This window comes from Bombina bombina, chromosome 8 (genome assembly GCF_027579735.1).
Source record: "Bombina bombina isolate aBomBom1 chromosome 8, aBomBom1.pri, whole genome shotgun sequence".
Taxonomy (NCBI): domain Eukaryota; kingdom Metazoa; phylum Chordata; class Amphibia; order Anura; family Bombinatoridae; genus Bombina; species Bombina bombina.
The window spans coordinates 240,832,866-240,856,695 of NC_069506.1; the positions used below are offsets into that span (position 1 = coordinate 240,832,866).

At 38.5% G+C, this 23,830-nt stretch overlaps 1 protein-coding gene across 1 annotated transcript in view; it reads left to right on the forward strand.

The window, feature by feature from the left end:
• Nucleotides 1-21,208, forward strand: part of LOC128638966 (sialic acid-binding Ig-like lectin 14) — a 197,050-nt gene extending 175,842 nt beyond the window's left edge. The window contains exons 5-6 of the mRNA XM_053691108.1: nt 19,308-19,547; nt 21,150-21,208. Coding sequence (XP_053547083.1) covers nt 19,308-19,547; nt 21,150-21,208 — 299 coding nt within the window. The remainder of the gene's footprint in view (nt 1-19,307; nt 19,548-21,149) is intronic.
• The last annotated feature ends 2,622 nt before the right edge of the window (nt 21,209-23,830 follow it).

Sequence of the window (23,830 nt, forward strand, 5' to 3'; positions counted from 1 at the left end):
GTCCAGGAAATATTCAGACGGGCGGGATGGGGACGATTTGCCTATTCTCAAGTTGGTGACTCACACAAGGTCAACTTCACTTTAACCAAAGAGAAGTATCTCTCTATCATTCAGAGGCCTACCATTTTCCAGCAGGGCAACAATCCTAAAAACACACTAAAGTTGTGCAAGGCATATCTGAAGTCCAAGAAGAAACAAGAAGTGCCAATTTAAATGGCTTTCCCTCCACAAGAACCCAACCTCAACCCCATTGGACATGTTTGTGAACATTTGAAAAGAAAAGGAAAAAAAACTAAGGAGTAATAGAATAATGTGTATTTTAAAATTGTAGAATCAATGGCAGTGTAAAACCACTCAATTGACCCATTTATAAAGCTATAGACACAGCTTTGGGGCCTGAGTGCTACAGGCTTGAGTGAGCGGGCCTGGAATTTTAATTAAGTAGCTGGCAGGGTTAAAAAATCCTGGTCAGGATTGACCAAAATAAAGGTTGTACCAAATATTGAACATTTTTGAGTTGATGTATTTTGTGTAAAGAACAGTGTGTAGTTTATAAAAAAATATATATGTTTTTGTTTTTTAAGAAACGCTGAAATAAAACTAGATTGCAGCAGTGGACTCAGTATTTTGGATTATGCTGTGTAAAAATGTACATATATTTATTCTAAATTAAATATAAAGTTTATTTTAGATTAGAAGTCAGTGGCAGCACTATGGACAGGAGGTGCCCTAGCTTTGCATTTATTTACATGGAGTTTTTAGATTAGCTATTGCTTTAAACAAATAATCAATTTCTTTCCTAAGTTATGGAGAGTCCACAACGTCATTCAATTACTAGTGGGAATATCACTCCTGGTCAGCAGGAGGAGGCAAAGAGCACCACAACAAAACTGTTAAGTGTCACTCCCCTACCCATAATGCCCAGTCATTCTCTTTGCCTTTGTCAATGAAATAGGTGTCTGAAGAATTGAATCCTTTTTCGAGTACTTTTCCCTGCAAGCAAGGATTTGGGTCTAGCTGAGTCCACATAAATCTCTTAAGTAGAGTAGTGGTTGTTTTTAAGCAGTTAGGAAGATGTGAGGTAGTTACTTTGTTTACTAACATATTGCTGCCCTTGTTATAGAAAGCCAGAGTTAGTTACTCTGTTCTTTTTTTTTTTTTACAGGTCTCTGTAAGGAGTAATTAACCCCTAAACCGAGGTCCTCCCGCATCAGAAACACTAAACTAAAGCTATTAACCCCTAATCTGTCGCTCCCGACATCGCTGCACTGATAAAATTTATTAACCCCTATTCCGCTGCTGCCCGACATCGTCCACACTATACTAAAGATATTAACCCCTATTCCCCACACCCCAACAGCCCACACTATAATAAATATATTAACGCCTATTCCACCGTTCCCCGACATCGCTGCCAATAAATACAGTTATTAACCCCTAAACCTCTGGCCTCCAACATAACTGCCACTAAATAGACCTATTAACCCCTTAACCGCCAGCACCCCACATCGCAAAAAACTAAATTAAACTATTAACCCCTAAACCTAACACCCCCTAACTTTATATTAAAATTACAAGATCCCTATCTTAAAATAAATAAAAACCTACCTGTGAAATAAAAAAAAATGTAAGCTATAAATTAAACTAACATAACTATTAGACCAAAATTAAACTAACTACAAATTAAATAAACAAAATTACAAATTAAATAAACAAAATTACAAATTAAAAAAACCTAACCCTACTAAAAAAAAGAAATCTACAATTACAAAAAATTATAAATTATTAATTTATACTAAATTATAAAAAATAAAAAAATTCTAAAGTACAAAAAATAACAAACACTAAATTACGAAAAATAACAAACGGAATTATCCAAAATAAAAACAATTACACCTAATAGACCTATAAAAATAAAAAAAGCCCCCCAAAATAAAAAACCCTAGCCTACAATAAACTACCAATAACCCGTAAAAGGGCCTTTTGTAGGGCATTGCTCTAAGTTAAACAGCTTTTTTACCTGTAAATAAATACAAAGACTCCCCAACAGTAAAACCCACAACCCAACCAGCCCCCCAAAATAAAAAACCTAACTCTAAAAAAAAACCTAAGCTACCCATTGCCCTGAAAATGGCATTTGCATGAGCATTGCCCTTAAAAGGGCATTCAGCTCTTTTTCATTGCCCTTAAAAAGGCATTTAAAGATAACCCAAACCCTAATCTAAAAAAAAAAACACCCAAAAAAAACTAACACTAACCCCCGACGATCCACTTACAGTTTTTGAAGTCCGGACATCCATCCTCATCCAGGCAGTGAAGTCCTCATCCAGGCAGGGAGAAGTCTTCATCCAGGCGGCAAGATCTTCATCCATCCAGGCGGCGTCTTCTATCTTCATCCCGGTGGCACGATTTGAATAGCCAAAATAATTTTAGTAGCTCTCATCCTATTGGCTGATTTGAACAGCCAATAGTATTTTAGCAGCCCTAATTCCTATTGGCTGATTTAATTTTTTCATCCATTAGGAATGCAATGGTACCCCCAGTATAAAAGGGGTACCTTGCATTTGAATCGGATCGATAGACCTCCGCCTGGACCTCCACCTTGGACCTTCGCCTGGACCTCCGCCTCAGCGTATTGCCCACTCCGCCTCCGCATGGATGAAGAAGATGCCGGTCCCTTGATGGATGAAGATGGAGCCATCTGGATGAAGATGGAGACGCTGGGATGAAGATCGTTCAAGCCAGACTTCAGCAGCTGGGAGTACCTAAAGAGGGAGTTAGTGTTAGGGGGTTAGTGTAATGCGAGGTCAATTCTATTGGTTGATCCAATCAGCCAATCGGATTGAACTTCAATCCGATTGGTTGATTAAATCAACCAATCGGATTTTTCCAACCTTAATTCCGATTGGCTGATAGAATCCTATCAGCCAATCGGAATTCAAGAGACGCCATCTTGGATGACGTCATTTAAAGGAACCTTCATTCAGTCGTCGGCCGTGGAAAGAAGAGGATGCTCCACGTCGGATGTCTTGAAGATGGACCCGCTCCGTGCCGGATGGATGAAGATAGAAGATGCCGCTTGGATGAAGCCTTCTCCCGGTCCGGATGTCCTCTTCTCCCCCATCGGATGAAGACTTCTGGACAGATCGGATGACCAGTGGTGCCCGGCTGGGTGAACACGGCTCAAGGTAGGGTGATCTTCAATGGGGTAGTGTTAGGTTTTTTTTAACGGGGATGGGGTGGGTTTTAGAGTAGGGGTGTGTGGGTGGTGGGTTGTAATGTTGGGAGGGGGTCTTGTATTTTTTTTTACAGGTAAAAGAGCTGATTACTTTGGGGCAATGCCCTGCAAAAAGCCCTTTTAAGGGCTGGAAAAAGAGCTGATTACTTTTGTAGCTTAGTATAGGATAGGGAATTTTATTATTTTGGGGGGCTTTTTTATTTTATTAGGGGGCTTAGATTAAAATTCTTGTAATATTTTTTTATTTTTTGTAATTTAGTGTTTGTTTTTTTGTACTATAGTTTAGTTTATTTAATTGTTTTTTAGTTTAGATAATTGTAGTTAATTTATTTAATTAATTTATTGATAGTGTAGTGTTAAGTGTATTTGTAACTTAGGTTAGGATTTATTTTACAGGTAATCTTGTAATTATTTTAACTAGGTAGCTATTAAATACTTATTAACTATTTAATAGCTATTGTACCTAGTTAAAATAAATACAAAGTTGCCTGTAAAATAAATATAAATCCTAAAATAGCTACAATGTAACTACTTGTTATATTGTAGATATATTAGGGTTTATTTTATAGGTAAGTATTTAGTTTTAAATAGGATTAATATATTTAATTATAGTAATTTTAGTTTTATTTAAATTATATTTAAGTTAGGGGGGTGTTAGGTTTTTGGGGTTAATAACTTTATTATAGTAGCGGCGACGTTGGGGGCGGGAGATTAGGGGTTAATAATTGTAGGTAGGTGGCGGCGATGTTAGGGAGGGCAGATTAGGGGTTAAAAAAATTATTAAAGTGTTTGCAAGGCGGGAGTGCGGCGGTTTAGGGTTTAATACATTTATTATAGTGGCGGCGATGTCCGGTCGGCAGATTAGGGGTTAATAATTGTAGGTAGGTGGCGGCGACGTTTGCGGCGACAGATTAGGGTTTAATAAATATAATATAGGTGTCGGCGATGTTGGGGGCAGCAGATTAGGGGTTCATAAGGATAATGTAGGTGGCGGCGGTGTCCGGAGCGGCAGATTAGGGGTTAATAATATAATGTAGGTGTCAGCGATAGCCGGGGCGGCAGATTAGGGGTTAATAAGTGTAAGATTAGGGGGTTTTAGACTCAGGGTTCATGTTAGGGTGTTAGGTGTAGACTTAGAAAGTGTTTCCCCTTAGGAAACAATGGGGCTGCGTTAGGAGCTGAACGCTGTTTTTTTGCAGGTGTTAGGTTTTTTTTTTCAGCCAGCTCAGCCCCATTGTATCCTATGGGGAAATCATGCATGAGCACGTTTTTCCAGCTTACCGCTACTGTAAGCAGCGCTGGTATTGAGGTGAGAAGTGGAGCTAAATTTTGCTCAACGCTCACTTTTCTGAGGCTAACGCAGCCATTCAGAAAACTTATAATACCAGCGTTGTTTAAAGTAAGCGCTGGAAAAAAAGGAGCGTTAGCTCCGCAGGTTTTTATAAACAAAACTCGTAATCTAGCCGTAAGCTAGCTACAATATAACTAATAGTTACATTGTAGCTATCTTAGGTTTTATTTTTATTTCACAGGCAAATATGTGTATTTATTTTAACTAGGTAGACTAGTTAGTAAATAGTTATTAACTATTTACTAACTACCTAGTTAAAATAAATACAAATTTACCTGTAAAATAAAACCTAACCTGTCTTACACTAACACCTAACCTTACACTACAATTAAATAAATTACATTAATTAAATACAATTAACTAAATTACACAAAATAAAAAAGAAATATCAAATATTTAAACTAATTACACCTAATCTAATAGCCCTATCAAAATAAAAAACCACAACCTAAAATAAAAAAAACCCTTGCCTACAATAAACTACCAATGTCCCTTAAAGGGCCTTTTGCGGGGCATTGCCCCAAATAAATCAGCTCTTTTACCTGTAAAAAAATAATACAAACAACCCCCCAACAGTAAAACCCACCACCCACACAACCAACCCCCCCAAATAAAATCCTATCTAAAAAACCTAATCTCCCCATTGCCATGAAAAGAGCATTTGTATGGGGATTGCCCTTAAAAGAGCATTTAGCTCTTTTTCTGCCCAAAACCCTAACCTAAAAATAAAACCCACCCAATAAACCCTTAAAAAAACACTAACCCCTGAAGATCCACTTACAGTTTTTGAAGACCGGACATCCATCCTCAACGAAGCGGCAGAAGTCCTCAGTGAACTCGGCCGAAGTCTTCATCCAAGCCGGCAGAAGTCTTCATCCAGACGGCATATTCTGTCTTCATCAATCCGGTGAGCAGAAGAGCATCCTCTTCTGATGACGGCTAACGAAGAATGAAGGTTCCTTTAAGGGACATCATCCAAGATGGCATCCCTTGAATTCTGATTAGCTGATAGAATTCTATCAGCCAATCGTAATTAAAGGTGAAAAAATTCTATTGGCTGATCCAATCAGCCAATAGGATTGACCTTGCATTCTATTGGCTGATTTGAATCAGCCAATAGGATTTTTTCACCTTTAATTCCGATTGGCTGATAGAATAGGGTTTCGGCAGAAAAATAGCTAAATGCCCTTTTCAGGGCATTGGGGAGCTTAGGTTTTTTAGATAGGATTTTAATTGGGGGGTTGGTTGTGTGGGTGGTGGGTTTTACTGTTGGGGGTTGTTTGTATTATTTTTTTACAGGTAAAAGAGCTGATTTCTTTGGGGCAATGCCCCGCAAAAGGCCCTTTTAAGGGCCATTGGTAGTTTATTTTAGGCTGGGGGGGGGGCTTTTTTATTTTATAGGGCTATTAGATTAGGTGTAATTAGTTTAAATATTTGATAATTTCTTTTTTATTTTGTGTAATTTAGTTTTTTTTGTAATTTAGTTAATTGTAATTTATTTAATTGTAGTGTAAGGTTAATGTAAGACAGGCTAGGTTTTATTTTACAGGTAAATTGCTATTTATTTTAACTAGGTAGTTAGTAAATAGTTAATAACTATTTACTAACTAGTCTACCTAGTTAAAATAAATACAAACTTGCCTGTGAAATAAAAAATAAAACCTAACGGCTAGATTTAGAGTTTTGTCGGTAAAGACCCGAAAAGCTAACTCCGGCTTTTTTCTGGCCGCACCATAAAAATAACTCTGGTATTGAGAGTCCACATAAAGGCTGCGTTAGGCTCCAAAAAAGGAGCGTAGAGCATATTTAACGCAGCTTCAACTCTCGATACCAGAGTTGCTTACGCAAGCGGCCAGCCTCAAAAACGTGCTCGTGCACGATTCCCCCATAGGAAACAATGGGGCTGTTTGAGCTGAAAAAAAACCTAACACCTGCAAAAAAGCCGCGTTCAGCTCCTAACGCAGCCCCATTGTTTGTTATGCGGAAACACTTCCTACGTCTGCACCTAACACCCTAACATGTACCCCAAGTCTAAACACCCCTAGCCTTACACTTATTAACCCCTAATCTGCCGCCCCCGCTATCGCTGACACCTGCATATTATTATTAACCCCTAATCTGCCGCTCCGTAAACCGCCGCTACTTACATTATCCCTATGTACCCCTAATCTGATGCCCTAACATCGCCGACCCCTATATTATATTTATTAACCCCTAATCTGCCCCCCACAACGTCGCCTCCACCTGCCTACACTTATTAACCCCTAATCTGCCGAGCGGACCTGAGCTCTACTATAATAAAGTTATTAACCCCTAATCCGCCTCACTAACCCTATAATAAATAGTATTAACCCCTAATCTGCCCTCCCTAACATCGCCGACACCTAACTTCAATTATTAACCCCTAATCTGCCGACTGGAGCTCACCGCTATTCTAATAAATGTATTAACCCCTAAAGCTAAGTCTAACCCTAACACTAACACCCCCCTAAGTTAAATATAATTTACATCTAACGAAATTAATTATCTGTTATTAAATAAATTATTCCTATTTAAAGCTAAATACTTACCTGTAAAATAAATCCTAATATAGCTACAATATAAATTATAATTATATAATAGCTATTTTAGGATTAATATTTATTTTACAGGTAACTTTGTATTTATTTTAACCAGGTACAATAGCTATTAAATAGTTAAGAACTATTTAATAGCTAAAATAGTTAAAATAATTACAAATTTACCTGTAAAATAAATCCTAACCTAAGTTACAATTAAACCTAACACTACACTATCAATAAATTAATTTAAAAAAATACCTACAATTACCTACAATTAAACCTAACACTACACTATCAATACATTAATTAAATACAATATCTACAAATAACTACAATGAAATAAACTAACTAAAGTACAAAAAATAAAAAAGAACTAAGTTACAAAAAATAAAAAAATATTTACAAACTTAAGGAAAATCTTACAACAATTTTAAACTAATTACACCTACTCTAAGCCCCCTAATAAAATAACAAAGCCCCCCAAAATAAAAAATGCCCTACCCTATTCTAAATTACTAAAGTTAAAAGCTCTTTTACCTTACCAGCCCTGAACAGGGCCCTTTGCGGGGCATGCCCCAAGAAGTTCAGCTCTTTTGCCTGTAAAAAAAACATACAATACCCCCCCCCAACATTACAACCCACCACCCACATACCCCTAATCTAACCCAAACCCCCCTTAAATAAACCTAACACTAAGCCCCTGAAGATCATCTTACTTCACCTCACCGGGTATCACCGATCCGTCCTGGCTCCGATATCTTCATCCAACCCAAGCGGGGGCTAGACATCCACTGAAGAAGTCCAGAAGAGGGTCCAAAGTCTTCATCCTATCCGGGAAGAAGAGTAGATCCGGACCGGCAACCATCATCTTCCAAGCTGCATCTTCTATCTTCATCCGATGGGGACCGGCTCCATCCTGAAGACCTCCACCGCGGACCCATCTTCATCCGGCGACGTCCAACTGAAGAATGACGGTTCCTTTAAGGGACATCATCCAAGATGGCGTCCCTCGAATTCCGATTGGCTGATAGGATTCTATCAGCCAATCGGAATTAAGGTAGGAATATTTTGATTGGCTGATGGAATCAGCCAATCAGAATCAAGTTCAATCCGATTGGCTGTTCCGATCAGCCAATAGAATGCGAGCTCAATCTGATTGGCTGATTGGATCAGCCAATCGGATTGATCTTGATTCTGATTGGCTGATTCCATCAGCCAATCAGAATATTCCTTCCTTAATTCCGATTGGCTGATAGAATCCTATCAGCCAATCGGAATTCGAGGGACGCCATCTTGGATGACGTCCCTTAAAGGAACCGTCATTCTTCAGTTGGACGTCTCCAGATGAAGATGGGTCCGCGGTGGAGGTCTTCAGGATGGAGCCGGTCTTCATAGGATGAAGATAGAAGATGCCGCTTGGAAGATGATGGTTGCCGGTCTGGATCGCCTCTTCTTCCCGGATAGGATGAAGACTTTGGACCCTCTTCTGGACTTCTTCAGTGGATGTCTAGCCCCCGCTTGGGTTGGATGAAGATATAGGAGCCAGGACGGATCGGTGATACCCGGTGAGGTGAAGACAAGGTAGGATGATCTTCAGGGGCTTAGTGTTAGGTTTATTTAAGGGGGGTTTGGGTTAGATTAGGGGTATGTGGGTGGTGGGTTGTAATGTTGGGGGGGGGTATTGTATGTTTTTTTTTACAGGCAAAAGAGCTGAACTTCTTGGGGCATGCCCCGCAAAGGGCCCTGTTCAGGGCTGGTAAGGTAAAAGAGCTTTGAACTTTAGTAATTTAGAATAGGGTAGGGCATTTTTTTATTTTTGGGGGGCTTTGTTATTTTATTAGGGGGCTTAGAGTAGGTGTAATTAGTTTAAAATTGTTGTAATATTTTTCTTATGTTTGTAAATATTTTTTTATTTTTTGTAACTTAGTTCTTTTTTATTTTTTGTACTTTAGTTAGTTTATTTCATTGTAGTTATTTGTAGGTATTGTATTTAATTTATTTATTGATAGTGTAGTGTTAGGTTTAATTGTAGGTAATTGTAGGTATTTTATTTAATTAATTTATTGATAGTGTAGTGTTAGGTTTAATTGTAACTTAGGTTAGGATTTATTTTACAGGTAAATTTGTAATTATTTTAACTATTTTAGCTATTAAATAGTTCTTAACTATTTAATAGCTATTGTACCTGGTTAAAATAAATACAAAGTTACCTGTAAAATAAATATTAATCCTAAAATAGCTATAATATAATTATAATTTATATTGTAGCTATATTAGGGTTTATTTTACAGGTAAGTATTTAGCTTTAAATAGGAATAATTTATTTAATAAGAGTGAATTAAATTCGTTAGATTAAAATTATATTTAATTTAGGGGGGTGTTAGTGTTAGGGTTAGACTTAGCTTTAGGGGTTAATACATTTATTAGAATAGCGGCGAGATTCGGTCGGCAGATTAGGGGTTAATAATTGAAGTTAGGTGTCGGCGATGTTAGGGAGGGCAGGTTAGGGGTTAATAAATATAATTTAGGGGTCGGCGGTGTTAGGGGCCGCAGATTAGGGGTACATAAGTATAACGTAGGTGGCGGCGCTTTGCGGTCGGCAGATTAGGGGTTAATTATTTTAGGTAGCTGGCTGCGACGTTGTGGGGGGCAGGTTAGGGGTTAATAAATATAATATAGGGGTCGGCGATGTTAGGGCAGCAGATTAGGGGTACATAGGGATAATGTAGCTGGCGGCGGCGTGCGGACGGCAGATTAGGGGTTAATAAGTGTAGGTAGCTGGCGGCGACATTGTGGGGGGCAGATTAGGGGTTAATAAATATAATATAGGGGTCGGCGGTGTTAGGGGCAGCAGATTAGGGGTACATAAGGATAACGTAGGTGGCGGTCGGCAGATTAGGGGTTAAAAAAATTTAATCGAGTTGCGGCGATGTGGGGGGACCTCGGTTTAGGGGTACATAGGTAGTTTATGGGTGTTAGTGTACTTTAGAGTACAGTAGTTAAGAGCTTTATAAACCGGCGTTAGCCCAGAAAGCTCTTAACTACTAACTTTTTTCCTGCGGCTGGAGTTTTGTCGTTAGATTTCTAACGCTCACTTCAGACACGACTCTAAATACCGGAGTTAGAAAAATCCCATTGAAAAGATAGGATACGCAATTTACGTAAGGGATCTGCAGTATGGAAAAGTCGCGGCTGAAAAGTGAGCGTTAGACCCTTTTTTGAGTGACTCCAAATACCGGAGGTAGCCTAAAACCAGCGTTAGGAGCCTCTAACGCTGGTTTTCATGGCTAACGCCAAACTCTAAATCTAGGTCTAAGATAGCTACAATGTAACTATTAGTTATATTGTAGCTAGCTTAGGGTTTATTTTATAGGTAAGTATTTAGTTTTAAATAGGAATTATTTAGTTAATGATAGTCATTTTTATTTAGATTAATTTTAATTATATTAAAATTAGTGGGTGTTAGGGTTAGGGTTACATTTAGGGTTAGGTTTAGGGGTTTATAACTTTAGTATAGTGGCAGCAACGTTGGGGGCGGCAGATTTGTGGTTAATAAGTGTAGGTAGGTGGCAGCGACATTGGGGGCAGCAGTTTAGGGGTTAATAAGTATAATGTAGGTGGCGGCGATGTCACCGGCGGCAGATTAGGGGTTAAGTGTAATGTAGTTGTCGGCGATGTCGAGGGAGGCAGATTAGGGTTTATGTTAGGGTGTTAGGTGTAAACATAACTTTTGTTTCCCCATAGGAATCAATGGGGCTGTATTACAGAGCTTTACGCTCCTTTATTGCAGGTGTTAGGCTTTTTTTTAGCCGAATCTCCCCATTGATGTCTATAGGGAAATCGTGCACGAGCATGTAAAACCAGCTCAAAGCAGCGCTGGTATTTGAGTGCGATATGGAGCTCAATTTTGCTCAATGCTCACATATTGCCTGCTAACGCCAGGTTTATGAAAACCTGTAATAGCAGCGCTATAGGGAGGTGAGCGGTGGAAATAAGTTGCAAGTTAGTACCAAGCCGCTCTTACCGCAAAACTCGTAATCTAGCCGTAAGATAGCTACAATATAACTATTAGTTATATTGTAGCTAGCTTAGGTTTCATTTTTATTTTAACAGGTAAGTTTCTATTTATTTTTAAATAGGTATTATTTAGTTAATAATTGTAACTTTAATTTAGCTCTATTTTTATTATGTTAAAGTTAGGTTTAAGTGTTAGGTTTAGGGTTAGGGTTACGGTTAGGTTTAGGGTTACGGTTAGGTTCAGGGGTTAATAGTTTAATTAAGGTTGCTGCGATGTGGGGGGCTGGCGGTTTAGGGGTTAATAGGTTTTGTTAGTGTAGTGATGTGGGAGGCCAGAGGTTTAGGGGTTAATAACTTTATTTAGTGACGACAATGTAGGGGAGTGGCGGAATAGGGGCTAATATCTTTATTGTAGTGTGGACGATGTTGGGGTGCAGGGGAATAGGGGTTAATAACTTTAGTATAGTGGCAGCAATATCGGTAGCATCAGATTAGGGGTTAATAACTTTATTTAGGTGTCGGCGATGTCGGGGGCAGCAGATTAGGTGTGTTTAGACGCGGGGTTTATGTTAGGGTTTAAACATAACTTTTTTTTCCCATAAACATCAATGGCGCTGCGTTACAGCACTTTTCATTCCGCAATAGCAGGTGTTAGGTTTTTTTCTAACACGCTCTCCCCATTGATGTCTATAGGGAAAGCATGCACAAGCATGTCAAAGCAGCGCTTGTATTTTGTGAGGTATGGAGCTCAACCCAACCATATCGCACAAACAAGGTGGCTTTTTCAAAACTCGTAATGGTAGCGCTTTGGAGGGTGAAATAAGACAACTTTTGTTGCGTTCATTTCGAACCCTCTATAGCGCACAACTCATAATCTGTCTTTTAGGTATTGGGGACTTGCACTTAATCTCTAATGTAGGATTTTATTATGGCAGTGGGCAGGCACTAATTTATGTGATTTGGAGACTTGAGGGTTAATTTATTTCATGGTATGGAAGAAGTTAACCTATTTTTCTTTTATGGCTCTTGTTTTATTTAATAATGGGGTTTATAAACAATGTTGCAGTTTGTTTTTAATCGCTTAGACAGACCGTTTTTTCTTTTTCAAAAACTGCAGTTATTGAACAGTTTGCTTTCGCAGTCTGTATTGCCTTCAAGTGAGAAGTCAAAGACTTGTAAACGGCTGTCAATTTTTCCTCAGTGGGGCCGGTAGGGCACCTCAGTCTGCTGACAGTGCAAAATTGAAAATTTAAGGTGACAGTGTTACATTTAAATTTTTATTATCTTGTCATTCCTTTATTTCTGGGAATTCCTCAGGCTTAGTCATGGAGCAGGAGTCTGTTCCTATGGATAAGTGTTTATTGTGTCTTGAGACCCAAATTGTGTTACAAAAGACTTTGAAATGTAAAGATAAACTTTTTGTTTCTGAGCCTAATGTCTCTCTGGATGATTCTATTCAGGCTATGTCACAGCTTTCTCCTTAAACGTGCCAAGTCTCTATGGCATCACATATAGTGCCCTGCAGTTCCTCTCAGCCTCCTGGAGGAGTTTATTTGCCCACAGTGTGTATTTGTGTCCCTGCTTCAGCACTAATTTCTTTTAAGTTTAAATTTTTTTAAAATTTTTTTTTGGTTTCCGACTTTCCGCCTGCCTGCTAGGCATATCACATGGTTGACACGTGATTGATATCTAGTTGGGTCACAGATCATCTTAACCTATTGGCGCAGCTCAGTGGGAACTGAAACTATTCCCATTGGCGGCTTTGGCTCCTGACTGCACATGTAGTCTCCTCAATCGGCTTGTGACTGCATGTGTAGTCAGTGAGTGGGATAGCAGTGTGTTTGCAGCACGGGCACTAGTCAGTTGGACTCGCAGAGCTCTGAGGGCAGCAGCTTAACCCCTTAATGACCGGACCATTTTTCAATTTTCTTACCCTTAATGACAATGGCTATTTTTACATTTCTGCAGTGTTTGCGTTTAGCTGTAATTTTCCTCTTACTCGTTTACTGTACCCACACATATTATATACCGTTTTTCTCGCCATTAAATGGACTTTCTAAAGATACCATTATTTTCATCATATCTTATAATTTACTAAAAAAAAATGATAAAATATGAGGAAAAAATGGAAAAAAACACACTTTTTCTAACTTTGACCCCCAAAATCTGTTACACATCTACAATCACCAAAAAACACTGATGCTAAATAGTTTATAAATTTTGTCCTGAGTTTAGAAATACCCAATGTTTGCACGTTCTTTGCTTTTTTTGCAATTTATGGGGCAATAAATACAAGTAGCACTTTACTATTTCCAAACCACTTTTTTTCAAAATTAGCGCTAGTTACTTTGGAACCCTGATATCTGTCAGGAATACCTGAATATCCCTTGACATGTATATATTTTGTTTTAGAAGACATCCCAAAGTATTGATCTAGGCCCATTTTGGTATATTTGATGCCACCATTTCACCGCCAAATGCGATAAAAAAAAAAAAAAAGTTCACTTTTTCACAAATTTTGTCACAAACTTTAGGTTTCCCAGTGAAATTATTTATAAACAGCTTCTGCAATTATGGCACAAATGGTTGTAAATTCTTCTCTGGGATCCTCTTTTTCAGAAATAACAGACTTATATGGCTTTGTGGTTGCGTTTTGGTAATTAGAAGGCCGCTAAATGCCGCTGCGCACCACAAGTGTTTTATGTCCAGGAGTGAAGGGGTTAATTAGGGAGCTTGTAGGGAGCTTGTAGTGTTAATTTTAGCTTTAGTGTAGTGTAGTAGACAACCCCAAGTATTGATCTAGGCCCATTTTGGTATATTTTATGCCACCATTTCACCGCCAAATGCGAGCAAATAAAAAAAAAACTTTACATTTTTCACAATTTTAGGTTTCTCACTGAAATTATTTACAAACAGCTTGTGCAATTATGGCAGAAATTGTTGTAAAAGCTTCTCTGGGATCCCCTTTGTTCAGAAATAGCAGACTTATATGGCTTTGGCGTTGCTTTTTGGTAATTAGAAGGCCGCTAAATGCTGCTGCGCACCACACGTGAATTATGCCCAGAAGTGAAGGGGTTAAATTAGGTAGCTTGTAAGGAGCTTGCAGGGTTAATTTTAGAGATCAGCCTCCCACCTGACACATCCCACCCCCTGATCCCTCCCAAACAGCTCTCTTCCCTCCCCCACCCCACAATTGTTCCCGCCATCTTAAGTACTGGCAGAAAGTCTGCCAGTACTAAATAAAAGAGTTTTTTTTTTTTTTTAAATAAAAATAATAAAATATTTTAGTTGTGATGAACCCCTTCCTTAGCACCAACCTCCCTGATCCCCCCCTCCAGCTCTCTAACCCTCTCCCCTACCTAATTACCGCCATCTTGGGTACTGGCAGCTGTCTGCCAGTACCCAGTTTGGCCCCACAAACCAAAGTATTTTAATTTTATTTTTAACTTTTATTTTTATTTTTAATTATTTCTGTAGTGTAGCAGCCCCCCCACAATACCCCCACCCCCTCCCCCTCCCAGATCCTTTTATATGGCAAAAAAATTTTTTTAACTTTTTTTCCCCCTTCCTAACTTCATCGGTGTCAGTGTGGCTAATGCGTGCACGTGCACGCGCGTCCACGTGCACACGCGAGAGCATCGTGCACACGCGCGCGCATCGTGCACGCGCGCACACGCTCCCTCCTCCCACCCGGTCAAACGGCACCATCGGCACCATCGCTACCAGTGCAGAGAGGGCCACAGAGTGGCTCTCTCTGCATCGGAAGCTTGTAAAGGGGTATTGCAGGATGCCTCCATATCGAGGCATCACTGCAATACCCTCAGAGCTGCTGGAAGTGGTTGTGATCACTTCCAGCACTCTGTTAGACAACTGACGTACCAGGTACGTCCATTGTCATTAACTGCTTGTTAATGCATGACGTACCTGGTACGTCAGTTGTCATTAAGGGGTTAAATGCTGAGCTGAAGTCAGAAGTCAGTAATTTGTTTTTTGCAGCTAGCTCCCAGTAGTGCATTGCTGCTCCTGCTCTTGATATATGCATAGGAAGTGGAAGTTTAAAAATGCTTGATGATAAAATGTGAGTGTATTTATTTAATATTCCACCAAATATTCAGAAACTGTGTTCATCCCATCAACCTCATACATCCCATTAAAATAGTAAGTAGCTATTGGTGTTACTCATAATGCATGAGTGATATATGTATTTTATAATTGTTTTTATTATCATTAAATCCATTTTTTATCATATATCCTCATTTTTTGTTGATTATTATATCACCTGAGCTATCTGTCGATCCTGTATCCTGTCTGCTGTGGAGTATCCTGCTGCATATCTGACACAGCCAGCTGGTTTGCTGTGAAAGCCAGCCTGCCCCTATTGGCACATTCGAGTGCCTTTACAGAATGTGAGTACCCTGCACTGGTTGTAAACTGACTATTGGGTCCTTACAGATTCACACAGTTTGTGTGCCCTTTTGTTTCTTTGTACCTAGCTCCTGAGCCCTTCACTGCTGGACTGACTATCCACAGTCTGCTAAAGATATACAGACTTCTACCTTAGGATTCCCTGGAGTGCCTTGTACAGCTAGCTGGTGTGCTGTTAATACCAGCCTGCATCTACAGGCACATCTGAGTGCCTTTCTATATTGTGAGTACCCTGCACTTGTCCAATTTTTTTTGATGCTGGTTGTCACGGATTCACACATACGGCGCCTCTTTCCTTATTATTTATTTTAGATTTGCTGACCTTTGGAGGGTGAAGATTGAGTGCGGCCTAAAGTTCCACAGAATACATACACCAGGAAATATACTGAACTTTCTATCAACTTGTTGTTATTTATCCATGATTTGGGACTCTGGTCTTTAGAGGTGCATGTATATTCACTTTTGCAATGTTTTAATATATAGAAATTGCGGATTACTACAGGTAATTATATACATATATGTGTGTATGTATATGTATGTATATGTACCCAGCATTTGTATTGTAATTTTTTATAAAAACACAGTTGTTAAGTACATATTGCATATTATAGCGCCCCCTATTGGGTTTTATTACCCTGGTTATTATCATATTTTCAACAAGCAAACTCTCATACAGAGATCTTGTTGTCTTTTCTACATTCCCACAAATGAAAAGTGAATCTGGAAAAGAGTTCCCTTATTCCAGCTACAAGGGTTGTTTTCTTAGGAACCATAATAGATTCCCTATCTATGATATTTTATCTGACGGAGGTCAGAAAATCCAAGATTCTCGCTTCTTGCCTCTCTCTACAGTCTACTGTTCGGCCATCAGTAGCTCAATGTATGGAGGTAATTGGTATGATGGTCGCTTCCATGAACATCATTCCATTTGCTTGATTCCATTTGAGAGCTCTGCAGTTATGCATGCTCAGGCAATGGAACGGAGACCATTCGGATCTGTCTCAGAGGATAGATCTAGACCAGTCGACAAGAGACTCTCTCCCATGGTGGTTTTTGCAGGAGCATCTATCTCTGGGCACATGCTGCCGGATACCTTCCCGGGTGATTGTGACCATGGATGCCAGCCTGCTAGGCTAAGGAATAGTTTGGGACTTGTTAAAGGTGCAGGGACTATGGACTCGGGAGGAGTCTGCTCTCCCCATAAACATCTTGGAGTTGAGAGCGGTTTACAATGCTCTGATGGCTTGCCCTCAGTTGTCCTTAGCCTGGTTTATTAGGTTCCAGTCGGACAATATCACCTCAGTGACTTACATCAACCACCAGGGAGGAAGTCGGAGTTCCTTAGCCATGAAGGAGGTGGCACTGATTATTCAGTGGGTGGAAGCTCACAATTGTTGTCTGTCTGCCATCCACATTCCAGGAGTGGACAACTGGGAAGCGGATTTCCTGAACAGACAGACATTTCATCCAGGGGAGTAGGCTCTCCATCCAGAGGTGTTCTCCAGGTTAACCCTCAAATGGGGGTACCGGAGTTAGATCTGATGGCGTCTCGGCAGAACCCCAAAATTCCAAAGTACGGTTCAAGGTCAAGAGATCCGCAGGCCGTCCTGATAGATGCTCTGGCGGTTCCTTGGGATTTCGGTCTAGCATACGTGCTTCCTCCGTTTGCACTCCTTTCACGAGTCATTGCTCCTATCAAACAGGAGAGAGAGTCAGTAATTCTAATAGCTCATGCATGGCCTCACAGTATCTGGTATGCAGACCTAGTGAAGATGTCATCTCTGCCACCTTGGAGGTTGCCTCTGAGGAATGACCTTCTAACTCAGGGTCCATTCCTCCATCAAAATCTCTTTTCTCTGAAGCTGATTGAACACTTAGTTCTGTCTAAGCGTGGATTTTCTGAGTTGGTCATTGAGATCATGATCCAGGCTCGCAAGCCTGTTACTCGAAAAATTTACCATAAGGTATGGCGTAAATACCTTTATTTGTGTGAATCAAAGGGCTTCTCTTGGAGTGGGTCAGGATTGCTAGAATTTTATATTTTCTCCAGGAAGGTTTGGAGAAAGGGTTGTCAGTCAGTTCTCTGAAAGATCAGATTTCTGCTTTATCTATTTTGTTTCACAAGCGTCTGGCGGATGTGCCAGAGGTTCAATCTTTTTGTCAGGCTCTGGTCAGAATCAGGCCTGTGTTTAAACCTGTTGCTTCTCCTTGGAGCCTTAATCTTGTTCTTTTTGCAGCAGGCTCCCTTTGAGCCAATGCATTCCATAGATATTAAGTTTTTATCTTGGAAGGTTTTGTTTCTTATTGCTATCTTTTATGCTCAGAGAGTTTTGGAACTCTCGGCTTTGCAGTATGATTCGCCTTACCTTATCTTTTATGTGGATAAGGTGGTTCTTCGTACTTAATTGGGGTTTCTTGCTAAAGTGGTTTCGGATAGAAATATTAATCAGGAAATTGTTGTTTCTTCTCTCTGTCCCAATCCTTCTTCTCATAAAGAACATCTGTTGCACAACTTGGATGTTGTGCATGCTCTAAAATTCTACCTACAGGCGACTAAGGATTTTTGCCAGTCTTCTGCCCTGTTTGTTTGTTTCTCAGGAAAGCATAAGGATCAGAAGGCTACTTCTACTTCTCCTTCCCTCTGGTTGAGAAGTATGATTTGTTTTGCTTATAAAACTGCTGGACAGCAGCCTCCTGAGAGAATTACAGCTCATTCCACTTGGGCTGTCTCATCTTTGTGGGCTTTCACAAATGAAGCTTCTGTGGAACAGATATGCAAGGCTGCAACTTGGTCCTCTCGGCATACTTTTTCCAAATTTTCCAAATTTGATACTTTTGCCTCGGCTGAGGCCTCTTTTGGGAGAAAGGTTCTTCAAGCGGTGGTGCCTTCTGTTTAGGCCTGCCTGTCTTTTTCCCCCTCCCTGTTCATTCTGTGTCCTCTAGCTTGGGTATTGGTTCCCACTAGTAATTGAATGATGTTGTGGACTCTCCATATATTAGGAAAGAAAACAAAATTCATTCTTACCTGATAAATGTATTTATTTCCGAATATGGAGAGTCCACGACCCCACCCTTTATTAAGACAGTTATTTTTGACTAAACCTCAGGCATCTCTACACCTTTGTGTTATTCATTTTCCATTTCCCTGGGGATTATGGGTAGGGGAGTGACACTTAACAGCTTTGCTGTGGTGCTCTTTGCCTCCTCCTGCTGGCCATGAGTGATATTCCCACTAGTAATTGAATGACGTTGTGGACTCTCCATATCCGGAAAGAAAGAAATTTATCAGGTAAGCATAAATTTTGTTTTTTCTGAGTATAACAATAATTTAACAAACCTATAATATGTGAGACAAAATAGTGCAAATGAATTAATGTAAACTTACCAATTAGTTGTTAATATATAATTTGAAATATCTGTTTGTTAAGAAACACATATAATGTATCAACTGAATGAATTGTATTGGTAATTCTGTTCTTAAAAGGGAGACTTCAGATTTATCAGTTAAAAATCTGGATGTAAAGAGAGTATTTAAAGAAAACAATGTTCAGATCTACAAACAAAAGTAAGGATCTGGAATTACTTAAAAATTAAGCAGCCTATTATATACTAGTTATAATATCAGAACTGCCATTCTGCAAGAAGTTTATTTGGTTGTGTATGTACTTTACATGTGCATTACTGCACCCCAGCAATACATTTATTATATTTTTAGGTAATGTTTTGCAAGGAAATGCTCAGGAACTTGATGAAGGGTCCTCTTTTTTCATGAAATGCACTGCTGAAAGTTCTCCACCTGCTGCATTTTACTGGCTGCAACCTAATCATAATGTTTCAGAGGGACATGAAATAAATGTGAATGGTCTTTTGGAAACTGATTATGGTTTATACATGTGCAAAGCCACAAATAAGTACGGGACCTCATCCATCTCTGTCAACATCATCCGTAAAAGCAGTAAGTAACAAAAACTTTACACATGGCACATAAAAGGGGAAACACTTCAAACAATTGTGTTTTGTCAGAGAATATAAACTAATTTTATATATACACTTAACGATAAGCCTGCCCATAGGGCAGTCAATTTTTTTAAAAAAAACTACAACCCCCAAAGCTAAAATTACAAAAAATAAAAAATGTAAAATTACAGAAAAAAATAAGCAAAGCTATCTAAAATAAAAAAAATAAACTAATACCCCTATAAAAATAAAAATTCCCCCCAAAATAAAAACACCCCCTAATCTAATACTAAACTACCAATAGCCCTTAAAATGGCTTTTGTAGGGCATTGCCCTAAGTTAAACAGCTCTTTAACTTAAAAAAAATACTAATTACCCCCTAACAGTAAAACCCCCCACACAACCAACCCCCACAAAATAAAAAAACCTAATATTTAAAAAACCTAAACTATCCAACATTATTTTCTATATGTCATGTATTGTGCCTACATGCAAGTAATAATGATAAGTGTAGGAGCACAAACAAAAATAAATTCTGTAAATATAGGTAGAACAATGCTCAGTGAATTTTTGAGCATGTTCTCGCTCCTAGGCAATCCCATGAGGGTCTTTAAATGCAGGATATTATCTTTATATAGCAAGTAAGGAAGAGGTTATCTTTGTTATTCTCATTACAGAAGAAATTAATCGTAGCCCACTATTGTAACCGGTCTTTTTTGTTAAAAATATGCAAATGCAGTCCTTTAATATTGATCAAGAAGATGATTAAAATTAAAATGTAATAATAGTTATTGATAAATATTTAATTTTTGAGACTAGATGGGCACTATTTACTGAAATATTTGTCTTTAGCATTTATTGGATTGCAAACGTCTAAATAATAAAATTTAGTCTAGTAAATATGAGGCAGAACATCTACACATACTTGTAAGTATAGGAATGAATGTGCGGAAAGTTATGTCCATTCTTCAAATTGATATAACAAACTGATCTAAAAATTAAGAGTCGCAGATTGAATTGCAGTGCAAAATGAAACAATGCATCTGTTTGTAAACTTTAAGAAAGCATTTTAATTTTTTTAGATTGCAGGTGTGTGGATTCCAAGATTATTGTTGGAATTACAGTTGGGATCATTGTTATTATATTACTGATTGGTCTTGGAATCTTCTGCTTTTTTAGGAGAACGAGCACAGGCAAAAAAGGTACAAATATACTTTTTGTTTGACTTTTGAAAGCCTTTGTATCACGTACTGTTCTAAAGAGTTTAGAAATTTCTTAAACCTTTTCATTAAGTACAAATTTCCTCTCATCTATATGCAAAAGATAATTTGAGTCTGAATAATAATAATAATAAATTGCAAGAGGACAGGTTACCGGTCTGGGAACTTGTCCACCATACCTTCTTAAAGATACCTCCTAGAATTCCTTCCACCACAAATAAATTTTGTAAATGGAGCTGTTTGCTGGAAGTTATTGTATAATATGTAACCGTTACTTCTTTTGCATTGTTTTAATCAGCCTGTAAGGCATTGTATAAGACTTTTCATTCTTAGTTCTTATATCTGTATAATCTGAGTGTCTGTTATTTTATATTAATAAGGTGATAAAGAGGGAGGCCATGAAGTTAATGAAGGAACAAATTCTGTGTACCAGGTATGAGATTCACTGCAATATTCCACACATATAGTTACATTAGTTACATGTTAATCCTAATACTTATCTGCAATAAGTCATCTTTTTCAAATACCTAGATTTATATATCTGACTGACCATGTTTTTTTTAGGGTTTTTTTTTAGTTTTTTAATCTTACTTACTATTGTGTTCATTATTTTTTAATGTATGTTCATTTTATTTCATTGATAGAGAAGATTTTATCTAATAAGATAGGGCACAAAATGTAAGACTATTATGACAGTTGAACACATATTTCTGTATTCCTATCTATATGTGATTTACAAATGTAACAGTTTATTTCACGTATTAATAATCTATTAAATATTTTTGCTGTGTTTAAGAAAACCATTTAATCCGGGAGGTGGAGATTGCCAGTGGAGAGAGGAAACATGAGCGAGAAAGAATGTTCCACTCTAAGCAAATATAAAATTAAATTGTTTTACAGATATCCCACCTAAGTGGTTCAACTTATCTAGATGCAGCAATCTTTTGAGAGACCCCTTTGGTACTCACAATGAACCAGCAGAAAAGCTACTTCTTTTTTCCTAGTATATATGGCTTGAATAAGGAGCCTCTATATAAAGCAAGGACACTTTGGACTTGGTATATTTCTGTGCCTTTATTGTAATCAAAGTTGAAAAAGCTAGAGAATACCAAGCAGTAAGGAGGCACTAAAGGTATTTCACAAGAGCTACACGTGGGAAACCCCCTTCTTTGGGCCTAGATACCCTGATAACACATGCCTGTAGTGATGCTGTGAAGGATATGGCTGAAATTTCACTCCTCGTAAGATATCTTGTATTAAAATGACCGAAAAATGACACCATTTGTGAAATAACACTGAGGATTTGCATGCATCAGTTGACCCAACAACCACGGAGACTGCTATAAATAAAGAGGATACCTGAGGTCCCAAAAGTGAAAGATACAATAAGTCTGGGTGTATCTCCAGTAAACCTCATACGGGAACCACAGAAGTTCTAATAAAAACTCCTAAACTACTAGTAAAAACTATGGCCTAGATTTAGAGTTTGGCGTTAGCCGTGAAAACCAGCGTTAGAGGCTCCTAACGCTGGTTTTAGGCTACCTCCGGTATTTGGAGTCATTAAAAAAAGGGTCTAACGCTCACTTTTCAGCCGCGACATTTCCATACCGCAGATCCCCTTACGTAAATTGCGTATCCTATCTTTTCAATGGGATTTTTCTAACTCCGGTATTTAGAGTCGTGTCTGAAGTGAGCGTTAGACATCTAACGACAAAACTCCAGCCGCAGGAAAAAAGTCAGTAGTTAAGAGCTTTCTGGGCTAACGCCGGTTCATAAAGCTCTTAACTACTGTACTCTAAAGTACACTAACACCCATAAACTACCTATGTACCCCTAAACCGAGGTCCCCCCACATCGCCGCCACTCAATTACATTTTTTTAACCCCTAATCTGCTGACCGCCACCTACGTTATACTTATGTACCCCTAATCTGCTGCCCCTAACACCGCCGACCCCTATATTATATTTATTAACCCCTAACCTGCCCTCCACAACGTCGCAGCCAGCTACCTACAATAATTAACCCCTAATCTGCCGACCGCAAAGCGCCGCCACCTACGTTATACTTATGTACCCCTAATCTGCTGCACCTAACACCGCCGACCCCTATATTATATTTATTAACCCCTAATCTGCCCCCCTCAACGTCGCCTCCACCTGCCTACACTTATTAACCCCTAATCCGCCTCACTAACCCTATAATAAATAGTATTAACCCCTAATCTGCCCTCCCTAACATCGCCGACACCTAACTTCAATTATTAACCCCTAATCTGCCGACTGGAGCTCACCGCTATTCTAATAAATGTATTAACCCCTAAAGCTAAGTCTAACCCTAACACTAACACCCCCCTAAGTTAAATATAATTTGAATATAACGAAATTAATTAACTCTTATTAAATAAATTATTCCTATTTAAAGCTAAATACTTACCTGTAAAATAAATCCTAATATAGCTACAATATAAATTATAATTATATTATAGCTATTTTAGGATTAATATTTATTTTACAGGTAACTTTGTATTTATTTTAACCAGGTACAATAGCTATTAAATAGTTAAGAACTATTTAATAGCTAAAATAGTTAAAATAATTACAAAATTACCTGTAAAATAAATCCTAACCTAAGTTACAATTAAACCTAACACTACACTATCAATACATTAATTAAATAAAATACCTACAAATAACTACAATGAAATAAACTATCTAAAGTACAAAAAATAAAAAAGAACTAAGTTACAAAAAATAAAAAAATATTTACAAACATAAGAAAAATATTACAACAATTTTAAACTAATTACACCTACTCTAAGCCCCCTAATAAAATAGCAAAGCCCCCCAAAATAAAAAAATGCCCTACCCTATTCTAAATTACTAAAGTTCAAAGCTCTTTTACCTTACCAGCCCTGAACAGGGCCCTTTGCGGGGCATGCCCCAAGAAGTTCAGCTCTTTTGCCTGTAAAAAAAACATACAATACCCCCCCCCAACATTACAACCCACCACCCACATACCCCTAATCTAAGCCAAACCCCCCTTAAATAAACCTAACACTAA